At 34.3% G+C, this 18,597-nt stretch overlaps 1 protein-coding gene across 2 annotated transcripts in view; it reads left to right on the forward strand.

The window, feature by feature from the left end:
• Positions 1 to 18,597, forward strand: part of LOC118181714 (uncharacterized) — a 307,120-nt gene that overhangs the window by 247,621 nt on the left and 40,902 nt on the right. For both annotated transcript variants that reach the window (XM_085814145.1, XM_085814146.1), the window contains exons 9-10: positions 1,233 to 1,460; positions 7,600 to 7,845. In XM_085814145.1, the coding sequence (XP_085670271.1) occupies positions 1,233 to 1,460; positions 7,600 to 7,845 (474 nt within the window). The remainder of the gene's footprint in view (positions 1 to 1,232; positions 1,461 to 7,599; positions 7,846 to 18,597) is intronic.

An 18,597-nucleotide genomic window follows, 5' to 3' on the forward strand; every position in this document is an offset into this window, starting at 1 on the left:
GAGATCTTAGCTACTCGTAGTAATGCAATTTTTGCTCCAGAAAGCGATACTTCCCCCGTTACTGGAGTTGTGTTTATGAATTAATGAAGATTTAATTCTTTTATGTAACTATAAAATTTACCTACAAAATTTAGAAAAACTTTCTATAGCGAGCATAAAATGTCACTTGTCTATCACCTAGTGTTTAGGGTGAGAAAAACATGAGGAAAACGTATTCATGTTGAAGTTTGATAATGATTGCTTTACATCAGTAACACTGACCAAGTTTCAATAATTATATTTAATGGAATCGCAAACAGAACAAGGGGAAAAAAAAAAAGCCCTGAAATTTTCAGATTTTATATTGCGACTAAAGGGGTGTTTTTAACATTTTGTGTGTTACCTGTACTTATTACATATCGTAGTCTTCGTCAGGGCACTCAAACCATAAAATTCAATTCAGCAGCAATATCACAAAATATTTAATCATTCAGTGTTTGCAAGTAACACTCCGCTGCTTGTGGGATTTCAAAGTAATAAAAAATGGATATTTAAAATTTCAAGGACATAACACAGCCTAATAAGCACTGGCTTAATTCTGACTAAAATGCGCAAGTATTCGGCTAGTAAAAAGGCTAACACCCGATAGCATATATCTGAGAACTGTGCGAGGAAGTATCACAACGGTGTTATCTCAAATCATAAGACCATGAGTTAGTTAAAATATTACTATAGTATTACAACATTATATTTCAAATGAAATTTTCATTGGAATGTTATATATTTTTAAACATAATTGTACGTTAATTTTTAATCAGTTGTAATGGATGTACTACAGTTTTGATCGTCAATAATTAATTTATTGACATTTTACATTAATTTTTTAATTTTGAAACTTTACCTTTCTGAATAAATTTAATTATTGAAATTGTACATTAATTTTTAATCAGTTGTAATGAATGAACTACACTTTTGATCGTCAATAATTAATTTATTGAAACTTTACATTAATTTTTAATTTTGAAACTTTACCTTTCTGAATAAATTATTGAAATTTTACATAAATTTTTAATCAGTTGTAATGGAAGGACTACAGTTTTGATAGTCAATAATTAGTTTATTATTTTAATTGTTTTATTGAAATTTTACATTAATTTTTAATTTTGAAACTTTAAATTACTAAATAAATTTAGTTATTGAAATTGCACATTAATTTTTAATCAGTTATAACGAATGTATTTTATTTTTAACAGCTGCCTATTGCCCCGAGCCCAAAGCTCCCAAAGATGGATCGATGCGTTGTAGCCACCCGGACGAACAAGAGACCAAAAATGTTGCTTTCAAGTCGAAGTACAGGAACGGCACAACTTGTTCGACTCGCTGCGATATCGGCTACGTTATACCCACGTCCCAGCTGCCAAGAAGTAACATAGTCTGCCATGCACCCACGTGGAACGACTCATCCATACCAGAGTGTAGGCGTAGGTTCAGGGTAAAATATCTTTGCTGTGTTGGTTTGTGAATGCTTGTATTGCTCGCCATTTCCACTATTTTGATTCAGTAAACTTTCCCCCTTTAACTGTAAGGGTATATGCATAGATTTGAATAATTAGTAGTAGCTATATAAAGGGATCGATTTACTCTTATGAAGGCCTCCTCTTCTAGCATGTTTCGCAGCGTATCCGATTTACTAATAAAAATTACGTGAAGCATTTCACTAAATAACAAAACACTTCAATATTCTTTATCTGAAGTTATTTTGGGAATGAAACAAAAAGTTCTAATTTTTGGTACGTCTTGTTTTAATTTATTTTGTGTTATAAGCCAAATTCGTACATTTTCTAGGAAGTTAGGTTAAGAGTAAAACGCCCAGCATCTAAGCCAGCGATTCTCAGCCGGTGGTATGCGTACAACTGATGGTATGCAAAAGAAAAAGAGGTGGTACGCAAAGAAACAAAGTATTTTTAATTATTAAATTAAAAAAATCTCGTGAAGAAAAAGAACAATTCATAGAAATTGCCTGTCGTCAAACTCTAATTGAAGATTTCAAAAATCACACAAATTTGGCTGAACCGAAAAAAAGAATTTAAAGACATATTGACCATTAAGATAAAGCTATTACATTTTTATTTCTTTTTTTGAACAACCTATTTGTGTAAACTAGTATTTTTTCCATGTTATATTTGAAAAATAAATACAGAAAAATTTTAAAAGTGGATCCCAATGTACGGTTAAAATTAAGTTAAATAAGACCAGCCACAAAGAAATTGTTCTCTCTTAAACAGGCCCAAATTTCACACTCAGTTTTAGAATTAAAGTATTATAATTTAAAATTTGATAATTAAAATGGTAACCAATTTTAAGTCTAATATTTTTTATGTGTGCACATAGCCAATAGGTTATGCAAGTGGCAAAATATTTTAATATTTTTATTGAGAAATTGGAAAATAATCATTGTAAAATGTAATGTTGGTCCTAAAGTTTTTCAGTGTTTGTTTACATGGTACGCGTTAGTCAAAAGGTTGAGAACCGCTGATCTAAGTCGCTATCTGCTTAACATTTTGGAAAATAAAATTAAAAAAAAGAGGCTTAAGAATTGTGAAAATATTTCTTCTAATTTTATAATCGCTTGAAGAAATATATACATAATTTGACATATTTTATATACCATATTTTAAAATTTTATACAGTATTTCAATTATATGTTAAAAAAGGATACTAAAAATACGTCAAATTCGAATATTAGCAATTAAAGTACAATTTTTAGGCCTTCCTCAAATTGGAAGCCCGATGCGATACCCCATGTGTCCTTTCCTAAATTAGGCACTGGTTATGCATATTAAGTTAAAATGATTAAATTATTAATGCAGGACTCCAACACTTCACCAGTGGTGTTATACGTATCATCTCACTGCATTAGCAGCATAATTAGTTTAGTGCCAGTTTCAATAAATAGCATCAGCGGCACAGAATCTGAGCGTCCATTATTTATTCATATCCTTTAACTACCATATTTAAGGCCCGCAAGAAGGAAGACAGCATTATTAACCATTATATTGACTAGGGCGACAAATAGTTAATACAGCAAGGAAGAAACATCAAATTCTAATAATTAACATACATTTTCTTATTTACTGGAAAGTGTTGTAATTGCTAAAAAAAAAAAAAAAAAACATGTTATCAGATTTCAACGGCAATACCCATTTTAACCGTCCCGAATCCCTTTTGACTATTGTTTTGCGCTATGTCTGTACGTACGGACAAAATAAAGGACTCTGTTCCTAAACGGATTGTAAAATGGATTTTTCGTGCCATGAAATGACATTCAAATGAAATTTTAGTTAAGAAATGACATTTTAGTTAAGATAAGTGGGCTTTATAAGAATTCGCAAGAGCAGCACAAAATTATCATTAATCAATATTTTTTTAAGGAACTGATTATTAAAATTTTAGCATCCTATTCGTTTGAATTCCATCTATTGAAGCTATTATTCCAGCTATTTTTTAAATGTTTCAAATTTTGCTCCCTAGGTGGCAGCACCACTAAAAGAAGGTCAATTTCTTATTCTATAATTTAAAGGATTTGCTACAGTTCAGTTGATTTGTTATAATACTTTGTTCGTAATAAGCCAGCTTCATGAAAGTAGTATGTAGAGAATCAGAATGTATGAAACTTCACAACAGGGCTCGTTGAAGAGAGATTGGCCCTCTACGCAAAACTTTTCAGGGAAAAATTTGCACTTTTCTCAATACAGTGTTATGTTCGAAATCATAACAGTATTTTTGTAAAAATAAAAAATTAATATCTCTTTTTAACTGGAATTTAAATTTTTTATCTTTAAATAGAAAATACAAGGAATTTCCTCAAGTACGATATTTAATGATTTCTTACGATTTCTCTTTAATCAGTTGTAAATTCTCAGAATATCCTTTTTTGATATCGATAGCAATTTAATTGCAGTGATTTAGTTTAGTAAGTAGAGAAATCAGCCAGAAACTGTTTTTTCTCATTGATTAGACCAAGGCCAGCAGATTGGCTGAATAATTTCAACTAGAGCTTCTTTGGATGTTTGTAACCTTATAGGGCCTGTGTGGCAAAAAGATATTCAAAAGATAGGCTGAGATGAAAATGTTCTTAAGAGTTTAGTGGCTGGGGAAGAGGACTTGGAGACGTCCGAACCACCTCCGTGCCATTCTCCCTGGAAATTGATACAGAACTGCATACTTATGGCGCGTGACTATGTATGAGGAATGGTGAAATTCTGTTGTTCGTGGGAATTTTTTCACCCCCCCCCCGATATTTACCAGTCATGATTAATTTTTCCTTTTTTCCCGAGGAAAATGCTCTTTTATCGTTTTTACAATTCTTAAATGCATTTTATTTCTTGGAAATTGTTTAGGAATTATTTACTTTCATTAAATTAGTATGTTTTCGAATACGATGGGGGAATAATTTCCTATTATTTGAAAATACGAAGCTGGTTTGTCATTCCTATCGACAGGACACTCCATGTGCATGATTCTGAGAGAGGGAATATGGCTTGCTGCAATATTTACTTATAAAGGTAAAATTATATTAATTCTCTTTTGATTCTAAGACACCCATAGCTACAAAAGAGAGCTGTTTAAACTTTCTAGAAATTCTCTGATCAGATCTTTCAGCGAGAATCCATTGCCTGCTCATTTCAAATGATAAATGTATTTCTCCCGAATTCTTAGCATGCCATCGTGATGTAATAGTCAGCACACTCGGCGCGTATTCCAGAGCTCCGAGTTAGACTCCCGGTGAGTGTATTACGCATTTTTTACATATGGTTCTTAAAAAACCCTCATTTCTTTACAGTGGCGCCCGAACTAAAATAGGTAGTGGATGATAATTTTTCATGTCCAGGATTTGGAGAATAATTCCCCTAATCCCAAGTAGCCCTTTAAAACGGGGAGTATATAAGGTATTTCTCCCACCTTCTTAGCTTGCCTTCGTGGTGTAATGGTCAGCACACTCGGCACGCATTCGAGAGGTCCGAGTCCCAGCGATGGCAGTGCTCGTTTTCCACATCTCCTACATATAAAAGAACCTAATGTCTCTACAAATGAAGGTGGTGAGTTATTGCATTATTTTTGTGAGTTCTGGGAGTTTAAATGTTGGTGATTTAATTTCAGACAACAAGTAAACCAGCGGAAATGTGACAGTTTCAGGGGGGGGGTTGCGATCAATCTTTTATGTAGCTATTTATTATTTAGTTTTCGGTTATGAATATATTTAAAAAAAACAACTTTGTTTCAGGTTATGGTTTTTATTAACTTTTCCAATACTTCTGTCATTTAATTGACGAAACGTGTTAAAAATTTATCTTAATCTAAACAAATGTATACCTATTTTTTAAGTTTTGGAAAGGAGGGGGGATCAAGTCTAGCAGTGATGAAAGGGGTGCATGGGGCAAAAAATCTTGAGAACCCCTAATCTCCTCTCTCCTTCGTAATCACAAGCATTGCTTAGGGAAAGCTTCGAAGAAACGATTTTTCAGTACACTACCGGACATAGAAAATGCAACACAAAGGAGGAGTGCCCAGAAAATGATGCAAATTTTCGGGGTAGACGCACGTCGCCGAGTTATGCGAATGATGTGAAATGCGCAGCTGTCCAGAGCACGTTGAAAAAGATATAACGGAAGGAACCTGCAGAATAATCAATTTTTTCCCGAGAAAGTCAATAAATAATTATCAAGCAATTATTTTGAGTTTTGATTTTAACTATTTCTAATAGGTTATGACGGGTTTTCAAACCCGGTTTTTAAAGTAAATTTGTCACATTTGTCATTTTCCTCTTTCGGTTGCTTGTAAAGTAAATTTATAAAGTAAAGTGAATTCCTTGAGATGCTTGTAAAGTAAATTTATAAAGTAAAGTGAATTCCTTGGGATGCTTGTATTACAAATTCCTTGGGATGCTTGTAAATTTGTCATTTTTTTATTAAGAAAAGCGGTTTTATTTTTGACATTATTACATAAAAATTAATTTTGAAATCTCTAGTAAGAAACACCATATATTAAAAAGATAGGAATTAAATTTATTTCTTGACTGCAAAACAAAAACGGGATAGTATGGATGACAAGATTGGAAGATTTCTGGCATTAAAAGAATGTGTTGGTTTAGCAATGAATGATATTGGATCTGCTTATATGTGAAATGAAGCTCAATGTCCTAAACCTTTAAAACTTCATAAAGTCTGGAGACCGATTCGTCCAGTAGCTGAAGGCTTAGGGCGATGAGAGACCAATTTACTAACAAGTGAAGATATATTTGAATTTCTATTAAATGAACTAAAAAATTTACACACTGAAGTAAGTCTGAAATTATTATATACTTTTAGAAGAACAAATTCAAGAAATTTGCAATTCTTCGGCTGTATTTGCAAAATCGACAAAATGCTTTAGTTCTGCGAAGAAATCTACTGTAATCAAAATCGTAAAAACAACCTTGTATTTAGCATAAGTATATTGAAACACTCAATCGATTTCGAGGGCAGCTAAAGGTCCCTCCTAATCAGGAGAAAGAAAAGAAAAACCTAGAAGGAAGAAAAATAAAGGGGAAGGAATCTCAGAAACACGTGGTCCTTATCAGCACTGCACGTGGTTATAACCGGTTTTTAAGCTAAAGAAATCTACTGTACCTTCTTTAGCTAAAAAAAAAAAAAAAAAAAAACGAAATTATTAAGTAATCTGGAAGGATATTGTCTAGAATATTTCCAAAATCTTATGTGGAAACCGATTCTGATGAAGAGCAAATCGAAGAAACTACTCATCACAGTAATGCCCTTTTAAAAGAAGCCATAGAAAAATCATTTCACAAGTTTTTTGAATAGCCTAAAAGCTCAGTAGCTAGAGAAAAAGTATTTTCAATTTCAGGCAGTTTTGTGTCTAATATAAGAGCAAGATCTAGCCACCATTCAGTAAGTAGTTTTTTTTTTTTATTTTTTTTTAATCCTATTTTCTTAGAAGAAATTAAAACTAGTGAAAATAATATAAATCTTGTATTTGAAATTTTTGTTTGAGTTTTCGCTATTTTGTGTGAGTAATGTGCATACGTAATTCTTATTCTTGTAATATTTTGACTTTGATATTGATTTCGGTTCTTGTTATTTTATGTAAATAAAATAAAATATTTCTCCCTATTCTATTTTTTGAGAAAAATTCGAAAACCGGTTTTTTTGGAAATACTGAATTCGAAAACCGGTTTTTCAAAAAAGTTATTTTTTGTATGAACCCTTATTTATAATTTCTGCAAAAAAAGATGTTTAGAAGAAACTAAAACATCTGTTTACAACAAGCAATAGCAATTTTTTTTCTCTTGGAACTAAACTATTGCCAGTTTCGTTGAGGTAGCAATTAAAATAATTGAGCTTATACGCGAAGTTCAGAAAATAATTAATTGAACCCTTTTCTATATAGGTAAAGAAACGATTTACATCATTATGCAAAAGTCAGTGTCCTTTGAGTTATTCACATTCGGTAGCAGAGCAGACAATTATACCCAAATAATTAAGGGCTTCGATGTATTATTTGCTCTAATTGACAACCGTTATTTGTTCTATCCCGGAAATTACAGAAATGTCTGACTTGCAGGTGCCATGCCTCCGGAACAAGTGTCTGGCTGTCACAACCTGACCGTTGCTGTAGGCGTCGGTCAAACCTTTCAAGTCGAAGTTCATCGACTTCCAAGCTTTGTGTCTGAGAAAGGCGATCTACTAATCCCCAATTGTGAGCTGCAGGGAAAGAAGCTACCGAAAGGCGTGCATCGCAATTTCTGCGAAGCCACGGATAAGGAATTAAGAGTTACTACTGTTTGCAGTTATTATATTGAGGTGGAAGGTGAGTTTGATAAAGTTTTTATTCAAAGTATTATCCACACTAATTTAACTAATTTAATTAATACTTTAATAATAATTAATTTATCCACACTAATCTATTGAGGTTAGCAAATTAGCTTATCTATCTATATATACATACATCTATATATACATACGGTATCTATATATACATAAAGAAGAATGTCTGTGTGTTTGTTTGTTCGCGATTAACTCAGTCACTACTGTAGCTACCGTCACCAAACTTTACAATTCTATTTTAGATCCTCGGAAAGGTCGACGCCGACTCCCCCACCAAGAAAAAGTATTTAAAACCAGAGATACTAATTAAAAACTCTGAAAACGCTAATTTTCATTCTCATTTTTTCGAGTGTCAACAGTCTTGCATGCTGGAGATAAAAATCTGCTTTATTTCGAGAAGTGTTGCCACTGCTCGCTTTTAAATGGTAGAATTTGTTAATAAAAAATTTCTAAAATGAAATAAAAATATCATTATCAAACATTAAATATATCATTCACGAGTCTAAAAATTTGACGGAAGCCATTTCAACTATTCCCATCTTCGTACGAATTCAATCAGCCGAGATACCAATTAAAATCTTTGAAAACACTCATTTTCAGACTCATTGTTTCCGAGTGGCAACAGTTTCGCACTTTGGAGATAATTATCCTTCATTTCGAAAGGTGTTGCTACTGCGCGCTTTCAAATCGTAGAGTCTGTTAATAAAAATTTGTAATTTTTACAGAATGTCTCTATATAAAGAAGAATGTCTGTTTTTGTGTTTATTCGCGTTGATTTTTGATCAATTATGACGAATTGTTTGCCACGTTGAATCGACTAACATTGAATATGGAATGGAACTTGAGCTTTTACGACCATTTGATTAGAAAGACGAAAATCATTAAAAACTGCGTACCATTGTTGCTGATTTAATGAGAAAGAATTAGTTTATTTTTTTATCGAAATTTTGTATGTGGGTTCCATAGCGCGTCAGAATGAAAAATGTCTGAGTGTGGACCGTATTTTTTTAATCATTATTAGAGAAGAGTTAGAGCGGTGTCGTTCTGTCTGTTGTTAAATGCATTACTCTCAAATATTTCCGCTAGTGTCATAATAGTTTTTTTCTAAATCGGACGAAAATATTCCCAAAAGACTGCTGGCATTAGCTAAGCAAAAATAAGTTACGCATTCTGAAATATAAGAACAAATTTTAGAATCATTACCTGTATGAATTTTGTAAAATATCGTATTTTTCTCTTTCAGAAATGTGACAGTTATCATAAAATTGTTTTCAGTTATCAAAGAATGCATAGCATGTAACACTGAAAATAGCGCTGTTACAAATTTTTAAAACTGCGTTCTTCGAGTTCAGGGATAAATTATTCGACAGTCGTTTTATTAATAACGAGAAAATAAATTAATACTCGATGGGTCTAAGACCTTTCTCGATTTAAGCTCAGCATTTTACTTTACGTCACAGGAATCGCGGGTACTTGCGTATTAACTCGATCACCTTGGCGCAGTTTGGAGATATTTTGTAGAAGAAAAATATGATAACTTTAAATCGGAAAAAGTTACTTATTTCATACATGCTTATTATTTATTAGCTACGTATTTTAGTTTTAGTTAGGTATTTTTCTGAAAACCACTTAAAAAATCTCTTTACAAACAAGTTTATGTTCTTTCTCTTCCGGTGGAGACTTCGCTTCAAGAATAGATTGAAAGCAATTGCTTTCTTTATTTGCCTGGTCGGGACACTACATAAATTCCGCTAAATACGATTCCAGGATTGGCTGTGACTCAATGCTTTGACAGGCTGTGGCCCAGTGCTTCTTGTTATGCCATTTTGCGGATCCTCGCATTCTTTCTTCGTTTCGCGTACGTACGCCAGTACTGGGGTCAAGAATGTTACATAAAAGATTAACCCTTTTGTGCATAAATCCAGCTTCTTCTGGTTCTTGATTTTTACATCCGGAGCAACAATGTGAATAGATAAATAAGTTATTCCTTAACATTTTTATTTATTTTCTTCTCTCCTGCTGGGGGTATAAGGTATTTCTCCAGTTTTCTTAGCATGCCTTTGTAGTGTAGTGGTCTACACGCTGGACGCGTATTCCAGAGGTCCGTGGTTAGATTCTCGGCGAAGGTGTTGCTCATTTTGCAAGTCTCCTGCTTCCAAATAACTTAATGTTTCTACAGGGGCGCCCGAACTAAAAGGGTGGTGGATGATGATTCTCCACACCTTTGGCGACTGGTTCCCCTAAAATCTCCAATCGCCCTTCAAAAGGGTGAGTATATAAGGTATTTCTCCCGCCTTCTTAGCATGCCTTCGTAGTGTAGTGATCTGCACGCTGGACGCATATTCCAGAGGTCCGTGGTTCGATTGCCGACGAGGGCGCTGTTCATTTTTCAAGTCTCCTGCTTCGAAATAACTTACTGTCTCTCCAGCATCTGTAACTAAAAAGGTTTCTTTCGTTTCCTGGCAGATTCCTTCCAGAATCCATTGCGGCGGTAAAACGAGTCAAGTATTATGTGTTTTCTACGTAAATAAACTCTTATCTATTTCAATGATTTGAGCGTCAAAGTAGCTGAACACTTGTAGTTCGGTCTGGGATTCGAATCCCAACAAATGAATCGGCTGCACGGGCGTTTTCGCGATTTTTCTCACTTGCAGCGTGTATACAAGCCAGTTTCTCTTAGATGGTCCTCCATGGAATTATCTCTCGCTCGAAGTTAGGCAGATAGCCCTGGTATGATTTGCCATAACAATAAAAATGAAAAATATAATTTTTGTTTTTAAAAAACTATGTCAGCTTATTACTCACATATTGATCACTTGATATTCAGATTTCTTTGTAGTCCTGTACCCATAGAGCGAAAATATGTCCCGTGTAATGTACAGAGATTGCCTTTTTGAACTTTAATCATATGTGTCCGGCTTGTCCTTTTGCTACTGTAATTATGAATTCCAAGTAAATTATTATTATTATTATTTTTTTTTTTTTGAAAATTTAAGGATTTTCAGCTTCCCACTCTTTGTAACTGTTTCTGTGGTGTTATCTTCCCAAGAAAACATTCATTTTCTCTTAAATTCATTTTAATATCAATCTGAAGAAAAGCTTTTCCATCAAGTATTTATTGTTTTCTTTTCACTATCTCGTATCCGGGCAAAACAAAGAACTGCCGGTCGGGAGAATATCTGTTACCAACCCCATGCGTAAGTGGTCCATTGAGCATTATTTTGCCATTGGTATTTGAGACTTCTCTTAGTGAACCAGTGATTGAGTACCTTTCTGCCACCAGGTGATGCTTTGCAATTCATTAATTAAAAGCATAAATGAGTCTCTTATGATACTTCGAAGATAGCTTAACAATGATAGTCAGCTACTTTGCCATGTGGAGCTAACAATGATCCCCCACTTTTTTCAGCCCGAAGGAGCAATTTGCCGAGATCAGCTGTTAATTTCGTTTTGGCATTTTGCGTTGACTCACTTTAAATGGCGGTTCAATTTTCAAACTGTTGCCACCAAATATTAAATCCCTGTGTTATATTTAAAGAAATTAAACAATAAAGAATCTGAATAAATGTATGTATATTTCTCGCATTGTGATAAAACAACGATACCTAGAGCCATCCAATTTTGCATAACGTAATCCTCCACCGAATATAGGAATCAGGAAAACTTAATTTGGAATTTGGAATTCGTTTTAGTAACGATTTCATATTTTGTAACACTTTAAGGAAACTTTGAATAACAAACTCAGCAATTTCAAAGCGAGCAACGGAAATACTGTATAAGGTATTTCTCCAGTCTTCTTAGCGTGCCTTCGTGGTGTAGTGGTCTGCATGCTGGGCGCGTATTGCATATGTCTGTGGTTCGATTCCTGGCGAAAGCGTTGCTCATTTTTCATGACTCCTGCTTCCAAAAAATACCTAATGTCTGTACAACTGTACGGAAAAAAAAATCTTATCTCCAGTGCGCGAGACTGTGTATCCGAAATGCTAAAGATATGCTCATTTAAAAATTATTTTGCAATATTGCTATTGAACTGAATTTTATGGTTTAAGTGCAAAGAACAGTATATTTAATAAATAAGGGCAACACACAAAACGTTAAAAAAAAAGGCACCTTTGGACTTAATATGAAATATGAAAACTTTTAGATTTTTTATTAATAAATAAAATCATAAGAACGTAACTTTAAAACGTAATGAGATATAACTGCTGCTGATTGTAAAAAGGCTGATAAAAGCATGAACGTTTTGCCATGAATAACAAACTTTCAACAGAGTATTGCACTAAATGAGAAAACATCAGCGATCATTTGTGTGGAAATATTCATCACAACAACATCTGTCTTTGACTAAATTATTTTTCCAGTCTCTTGAATTTAACGAAAGTTAAAAATAATAGACGGATTTTAATTAGAAAATATGTGATGAAATCAGGATTGCATGATATCTGCATGATATTTTTAACACACATTTCATCTCCAATGTAAATGCAATTTGTTTCAGCGAATGTAATTTTTTCCTCTAAAATGTTTGTTGCCTTAACATTTACCTTAAATCCAGCAGAGTAGTAATTTCTTATCTGTAAAGATACATTTGATTCTACTTCATTAAGTCATAATCTGGAGTTATGTCAATAGTCAAATAGGCTTACTAAATACGGAAAAATGAGTGTAAGGTTCGTGAAGAACAATTTTCAGTATAATATTATATATTATCAGTATAATATATTGTATATGAATCTTAGCCAAATTCATTAACAATAGTTTACAATAAAGCTTCGAGAATCAAACTCTCGATTTATCGTTTTTCAGTGGGTGGATTGAGAAAAGCAATGAATGCAACAAAGCATTAAGGAGAGAAATTATTATACATTCCACAGAAATAACCTGCTGTAAATGAATGACGTTTATACTTTCGTAGTAAATATACTATATTTTGTAAAAAACATTCGTATACTGTCTTTTGGTACTTGGCTAAATTTTGCATTAATTAAAACCCCTGAACTGCCGCGGGCGTATATATACGCCTTGCTCAGCCGATGCGTTAACTGCTCCGGGCGTATACATACGCTTTGGTCAGCCGATGCGTTAACTGCCCCGGGCGTATATATACGCCTTGCTCAGCCGATGCGTTAACTGCCCCGGGCGCAAAGTGTAGTATCAGGTTATACGCCCTTCCAATATACTATCATTTGCTTTGCGCTGCTACCCGTAAAATTATTCGCAAAGCTTTGGAATGCAACACCACAAGGACCTTGACAAAGTATGCGAAGGAGGATACTGTTTCAGAAAAGTGTGGGAAGAAACTGGAGAGAGAGATGTGTCTAAAGCGGTGAAAGTAATGACTGCGCAATATTGGCTGATGTTGTTTAGGTAAAACGTATTTTTTTATTCCGTGTCCTCGGATTTCGTTTACTTTTTGTAGTAGGTTCCAGGAATAAAGAAAGATATAACGGATGTTTCAAACCCATTTATATTTTTTGAAACTTTTTTGATGAACTGCTTTAGCTTCACACTGTTACTGAAACTAACCGTTTTGTAGACGAGTATGTGAACCAACACCTTGCAAACGAAAAATCAAGAACAAAATCCTGGCATTCAACCAGTTCAGAAGAAATATATGTTTTTTTTAGGCATACTGAATTCACAAGGTATAACACTGAAACCTGATATTACATTTTACTGGTCTAAAAATGAATTGATCAAAACTCCATTTTAAGGATCTTTTTTATTATAAAAACATCATTTTTATTATACTTACATGTTTTCATTATACTTTTACTCAAAACATTAAATTTTGTGCATTCATTTTTTTTCTTTTATTCTTTATTTTGTGAAAATAAACAGTTTTAAAAAGTAAAACTTGCACTTCCCCCAATAAGTCGCATAACTACGAGCGCCTGTGTGAAAAACCGTGGCACTGTGAAATGAATCTTGTACATTTTCCGCTGCAGTTAAGGGGTTAAAAATACAAACTTTTGAGACTTTCAAAACGTTTTTACAGTCCGTTTATAGCTTCTATTTCGATCACAAAGAAACTCCTCAATTTTCTGTAAACTTATGTAAGCCTGGATGAAGTTGAGTACCACCTTTCGATCGTTTTTACCTTTTTCATATTCCTCCATATTTTTTTTTTTTAACTCAAACTGGAAACTAACCCTGAAATTCTTATAAACTTACAGGAATTAAACTAGCTAAAGTAACCTTACTGCAGACTTGAAATAAATTACCATTTTAAAATGATGCTAATAAAAAAGACGTGGATTCGATACCATGTGCAAATTGGTATTCTGCTACTATTCTGCCAAATTTTTAAGCTAAAGACAACTCAAGTCAGAATCGTTATTTCTATTCGATTAATACAGTAAAACAATGGTTATAGAAATAAATAGCATTCTTTATATGGAACTCCCTTTTACCTCAGATCGGCAGGGGGCTTCAGTAAGAACGACAAATTTCCCAAAACTGTATTCAGAAAGAGGTATTTTCTTGATTTAAATCCCAGAATGTCCTTGCTTACTAAGTACCTGGATTTATATACTTTTAAAATATTATTCTAATTTCTTGAATATATTGCAAAAAGCATGTATATATATTTTCTTAAAGACGTCTCAAATAATGTTCTTTGATGTATATGTACAAACTTGCTGGTCCGAAGGATAAGGCCACAAATGGTAAACTATACCTATGAGAAAATGATCGTACCAGGAAAGATATATGTATATTTATTCTATCCAAATAGCTTCCCTGTACAGTAGGCTACCTAGCAAGCTTGATGTATGAGCAGGGAACGCCGACATACACTTTTTTTCTTATTTTGGAATAAATACTCATCTTGGCTTGTAACAAAGTTCTTCGGCAGTGGTTCTTAATCTTTTTTCCCTCATGCACCCCTTTCCTAAATGCTGAACGATCACATCTCCCTCCTTTGTAAAACTGAAAAATACCTATACAGTTATTTAAAATTTGCTTATTTTTAATATGTTCTCTAAATTAACCCTACCCGTCACGCTACCTTTTAAAGTCGGAGTTTTGATTTAAAAAAAAAAGTAGGCAGTCTAATTAGGCCTACACGAGTGCACAAGTAAAATTTTGTGAAGATAGCACTTATCGTTTTAATTCTGTGGATGTGCCCAAAGTGGCACCCTGATTGAATAGAGCTTCGAAAACAGTGCTGAAACGAGCAATGTTATCAATCAACTGACCGATGAGATGCAGAGAAACAAAGAATATAGACTCTCAGTTGTCCTAGATTATCGGTGAGCCCGGTCTGGGCACACCTAGGGTTCGCCGCTTGATTTTAGGCAAGATTTCAAGGTCAAAATTTAAAACTAATATAGAATAAGGAGATTAGCATACAGCCAAAAAATAACATAGAAATTTCTTTTCAAATAATTCCTTTTATAACCTAAAAAATCTGGAAGATTTCTTTGAAAAATCAAGGTCTTAAAAAACTAACATGGCTAAAATATATGAACTGGTTTGTGTTGAGCTGCCATAAGCTATAAATAAAAAAAGGTTCAGAGGAACCTATAGTAACCCATGAATACTTTTTCATTCAATTTTTCTGTGAGTACAGAAGGAAATATTTAGGCGTGTCCAGACCGGACACACTGTGCCGCAAAGGGTTAAATAAGAAAAAGGTGTAAAAAGGTTTATAAATAACAAAAACTTGAATAAAAGTAGTTTTTAATATTCATAACTGAAACTGAAGCTAAATAAAAAGCTGCATGCGTTTCTCTTAAAACTAATTTCCCCAGAGTAGAATCCCTTCCTTGTGGAGAACCCCTGTTTTAGTGCAATGCAGAGACATCGGAAGAGAATCCTGACTTGAAATAAGGTACTCGATTCGCTTTCTAATTTTAGCTGGAAATTATAAGGTTCCTACATAACACTGAGTACTTAAGACAAATGCCGTAAGGAATACAGTAGTGTATATTTAAAGTAGATACTTTGGAAGCCATCATAAAGAATCCTCTATATAATAAGGTACTTTTATAACATGCTGCAGAATAAAGTATAAATGGAAAAACGATAATATCACAAAAGTTTTAACTGAACTGCAAAATTTGTATGAAATTTGTAAGACATTGGGATTGACTCCAATTTGGAAAAGCAATTTTCATAAACAGTTCTCAACAATAGACTTACCAAAAACAGTTAATTATGGCAGGCACCAAACGTATATAAATATATATATATATATATATATTTATATACGTTCGGTGCAGCCGATTGCAACCAAAATACGAGGTGCACATCTACATGTTATATCAGTCCTATATATAAAATTTAAAAGTTCCGAGGCTACTATTTTTGAGTTATGCAAGATATGTATGTATGTACGTACGCACAGACGCCACAAAAAATTCTCTTTAGAATTTATTTTAAATCGGTTTTATATTTTTTTGGGGGGAGAAAGAGTCCTTTATTCTGTTCTTGCGTACAGATGTCACGCGAAAACATCATTAATTTGTATTCGATAGTGGTCAAAGTCGATATTTTCGTTGAAATATGATACCTGAAATTTTTCGCGATTGCTATTCTTCCTTTTTACTTCGTACAAGGATGTAAAATGCTGTTGCCCTATAAACTGAATGTGCTTTGTAAATTATACATACACTGGTGTGCAAAAAAAATTAAGGGAGAAGTCGAAAAATTAGCATATCAGCTGAACGAAGAGGCAGAGCGGACAGAAAGACCAATCAGGAGATTAAGTAAGGTGATGTACGGTAGCACATGCGCAGATATGCAGGTAGACGTAATGGGGGCAGTGTCTGAGTAGTATAAAGCATGTTGTCGGTGTAAGATCAGTATTTCTGGCAAAGAGATTGCACCCCGTATAGCAGTTAAAATCACACCGAGTTGCTGCCTCAGCGAGAAATGGCGAATAATCAATCTGTTAGACGACATCTGGATGCTTTTACCCGAGGTCGAATCATTGGAAAGTTGGAGGAAGGCTGCAGTGTGACAAGTGTGGCTGCAGAGTTCGGAATTGCTCACAGCATCGTTTCACGACTTTGGAGACAATTTCAAACTACAGGAACAGCTATCCGGGGTTTTAGTAGTGGTCGTCCACGAGAAACCACACCTGCAGATGACCAGTATATTGCCATACAGGTCAGAAGAATCAGGCGGCAGACAGCGGGAGAAATCGCTAGACACACGACACAGGCGACTGGACGACCGATATCGCGTTTTACCGTGGCCAGAAGACTGCACGGTGGTGGTCTGTTTGCACGACGCCCTGTACGGTGTGTACCTCTAACGCCTGCCCATCGGAGAATGCGTTCTCTGTGGCGCCGGGAACACTGGAATTGGAGAGACAATGAATGGGGACGAGTACTCTTTACAGATGAGAGCAGATTCAGTCTGAGTAGCGATTCTCATCGCATACTCATCTGGAGAGAGCGGGGAAGCCGCAATCATCCCTCGAACATCATTGAAAGGGACAGGTATGGAGGTGGCGGTATCATGCTTGGTAATCGTATAGACCTTCACATCTTCGACGCAGGTTCAGTCAACGGGACCCGTTATTGTAACGAGATTCTTCTTCCATATGTGCGTCTTTTTAGAGGCGCTATGGGTCCGCAGTTCCTTTTCATAGACGACAATGCACCATGTCATCGCACAGTAGCTGCCGAACAGCTCTTAGAGAGTGAGGATATTGAACGTATGGATTGGCCGGCACGATCTCCGGATCTCAATCCCATCGAGCATGTATGGGATTTTCTAGGCAGACGCTTGGCAGCTCGTACCTACAAAGTATCGCACCAGTTTTTTAGTGATTTTAAATGTTTAAATGTTTTAAATTTTAACGTTCCCGACACGTTTGTGAAGCACTTGCACTGAACGTTCTTGTGCTAGTTGTGTTTTGCTTACAGATTTTAAATGTCTCTAATATGTAAAAATAATTTAATGACTGGGAATGTATGCTTCGTATTGGGTTCGAACCCAGGTGAGTGGGCTGGGTCCATGGTTGGTTTTCCATAGTTTCCTGATATGTAATATGAATATAAGCCGATTTCTCTTAGAAAGTCCTCCACGAAGGCATCTTATTCCAGATAGCCTTGGAGAGCTTTGCATATTCCAGTAATCATTTAAATAGGCTTTAAATTGAAATGTAATAGCTTGTACAATCAATTTCCCTGCCAACCATATTGTCTGCGTTAGCAATCATTCTCGGAAATTTATAATTTAATGAAAGCTGGAAAAATTCGATTTAATGGAAGAAACTTGCAAATATATGTTCATACATATATATATATATATATACACTTGCATTGAGTATATCTATCCCTCATACTGAAAGCAAGCAAAATTGAGAGATACCAACAGAGATGAATAATTCTGCACATACAATGACTTGCGAAAGCGGTAGACCATGAAACACATGGATTATCTCAACTATGTAGTACATGTTTAGAAGGTATAATGCAGTTCACATTGTTTTATTTCATTACTTCCTTAACTTCATACTATCGTTCTTGTCCCACAAAATTAAAATAATAACTTGATTAAATATGTTACTAACATCAACTAATGCTGTGAAATCTAAAATTTAACTATGCATACTAAACAAATGCTGCCACTTACTAGCACTTTTGCCTGCCAGAACTTTGCAAATTTAATTTTTAAATTAACCAGATATTATATGATTCGTCTTTACTATAATGTTTACATTTCGCATGCCTAACCAGAATGCAAATGTGTAGCCAGTATTTAAAGTAAGATTTATTTT

This window comes from Stegodyphus dumicola, chromosome 3 (genome assembly GCF_044657685.1).
Source record: "Stegodyphus dumicola isolate Sdum_Otavi_A_Nest chromosome 3, ASM4465768v1".
NCBI lineage: Eukaryota > Metazoa > Arthropoda > Arachnida > Araneae > Eresidae > Stegodyphus > Stegodyphus dumicola.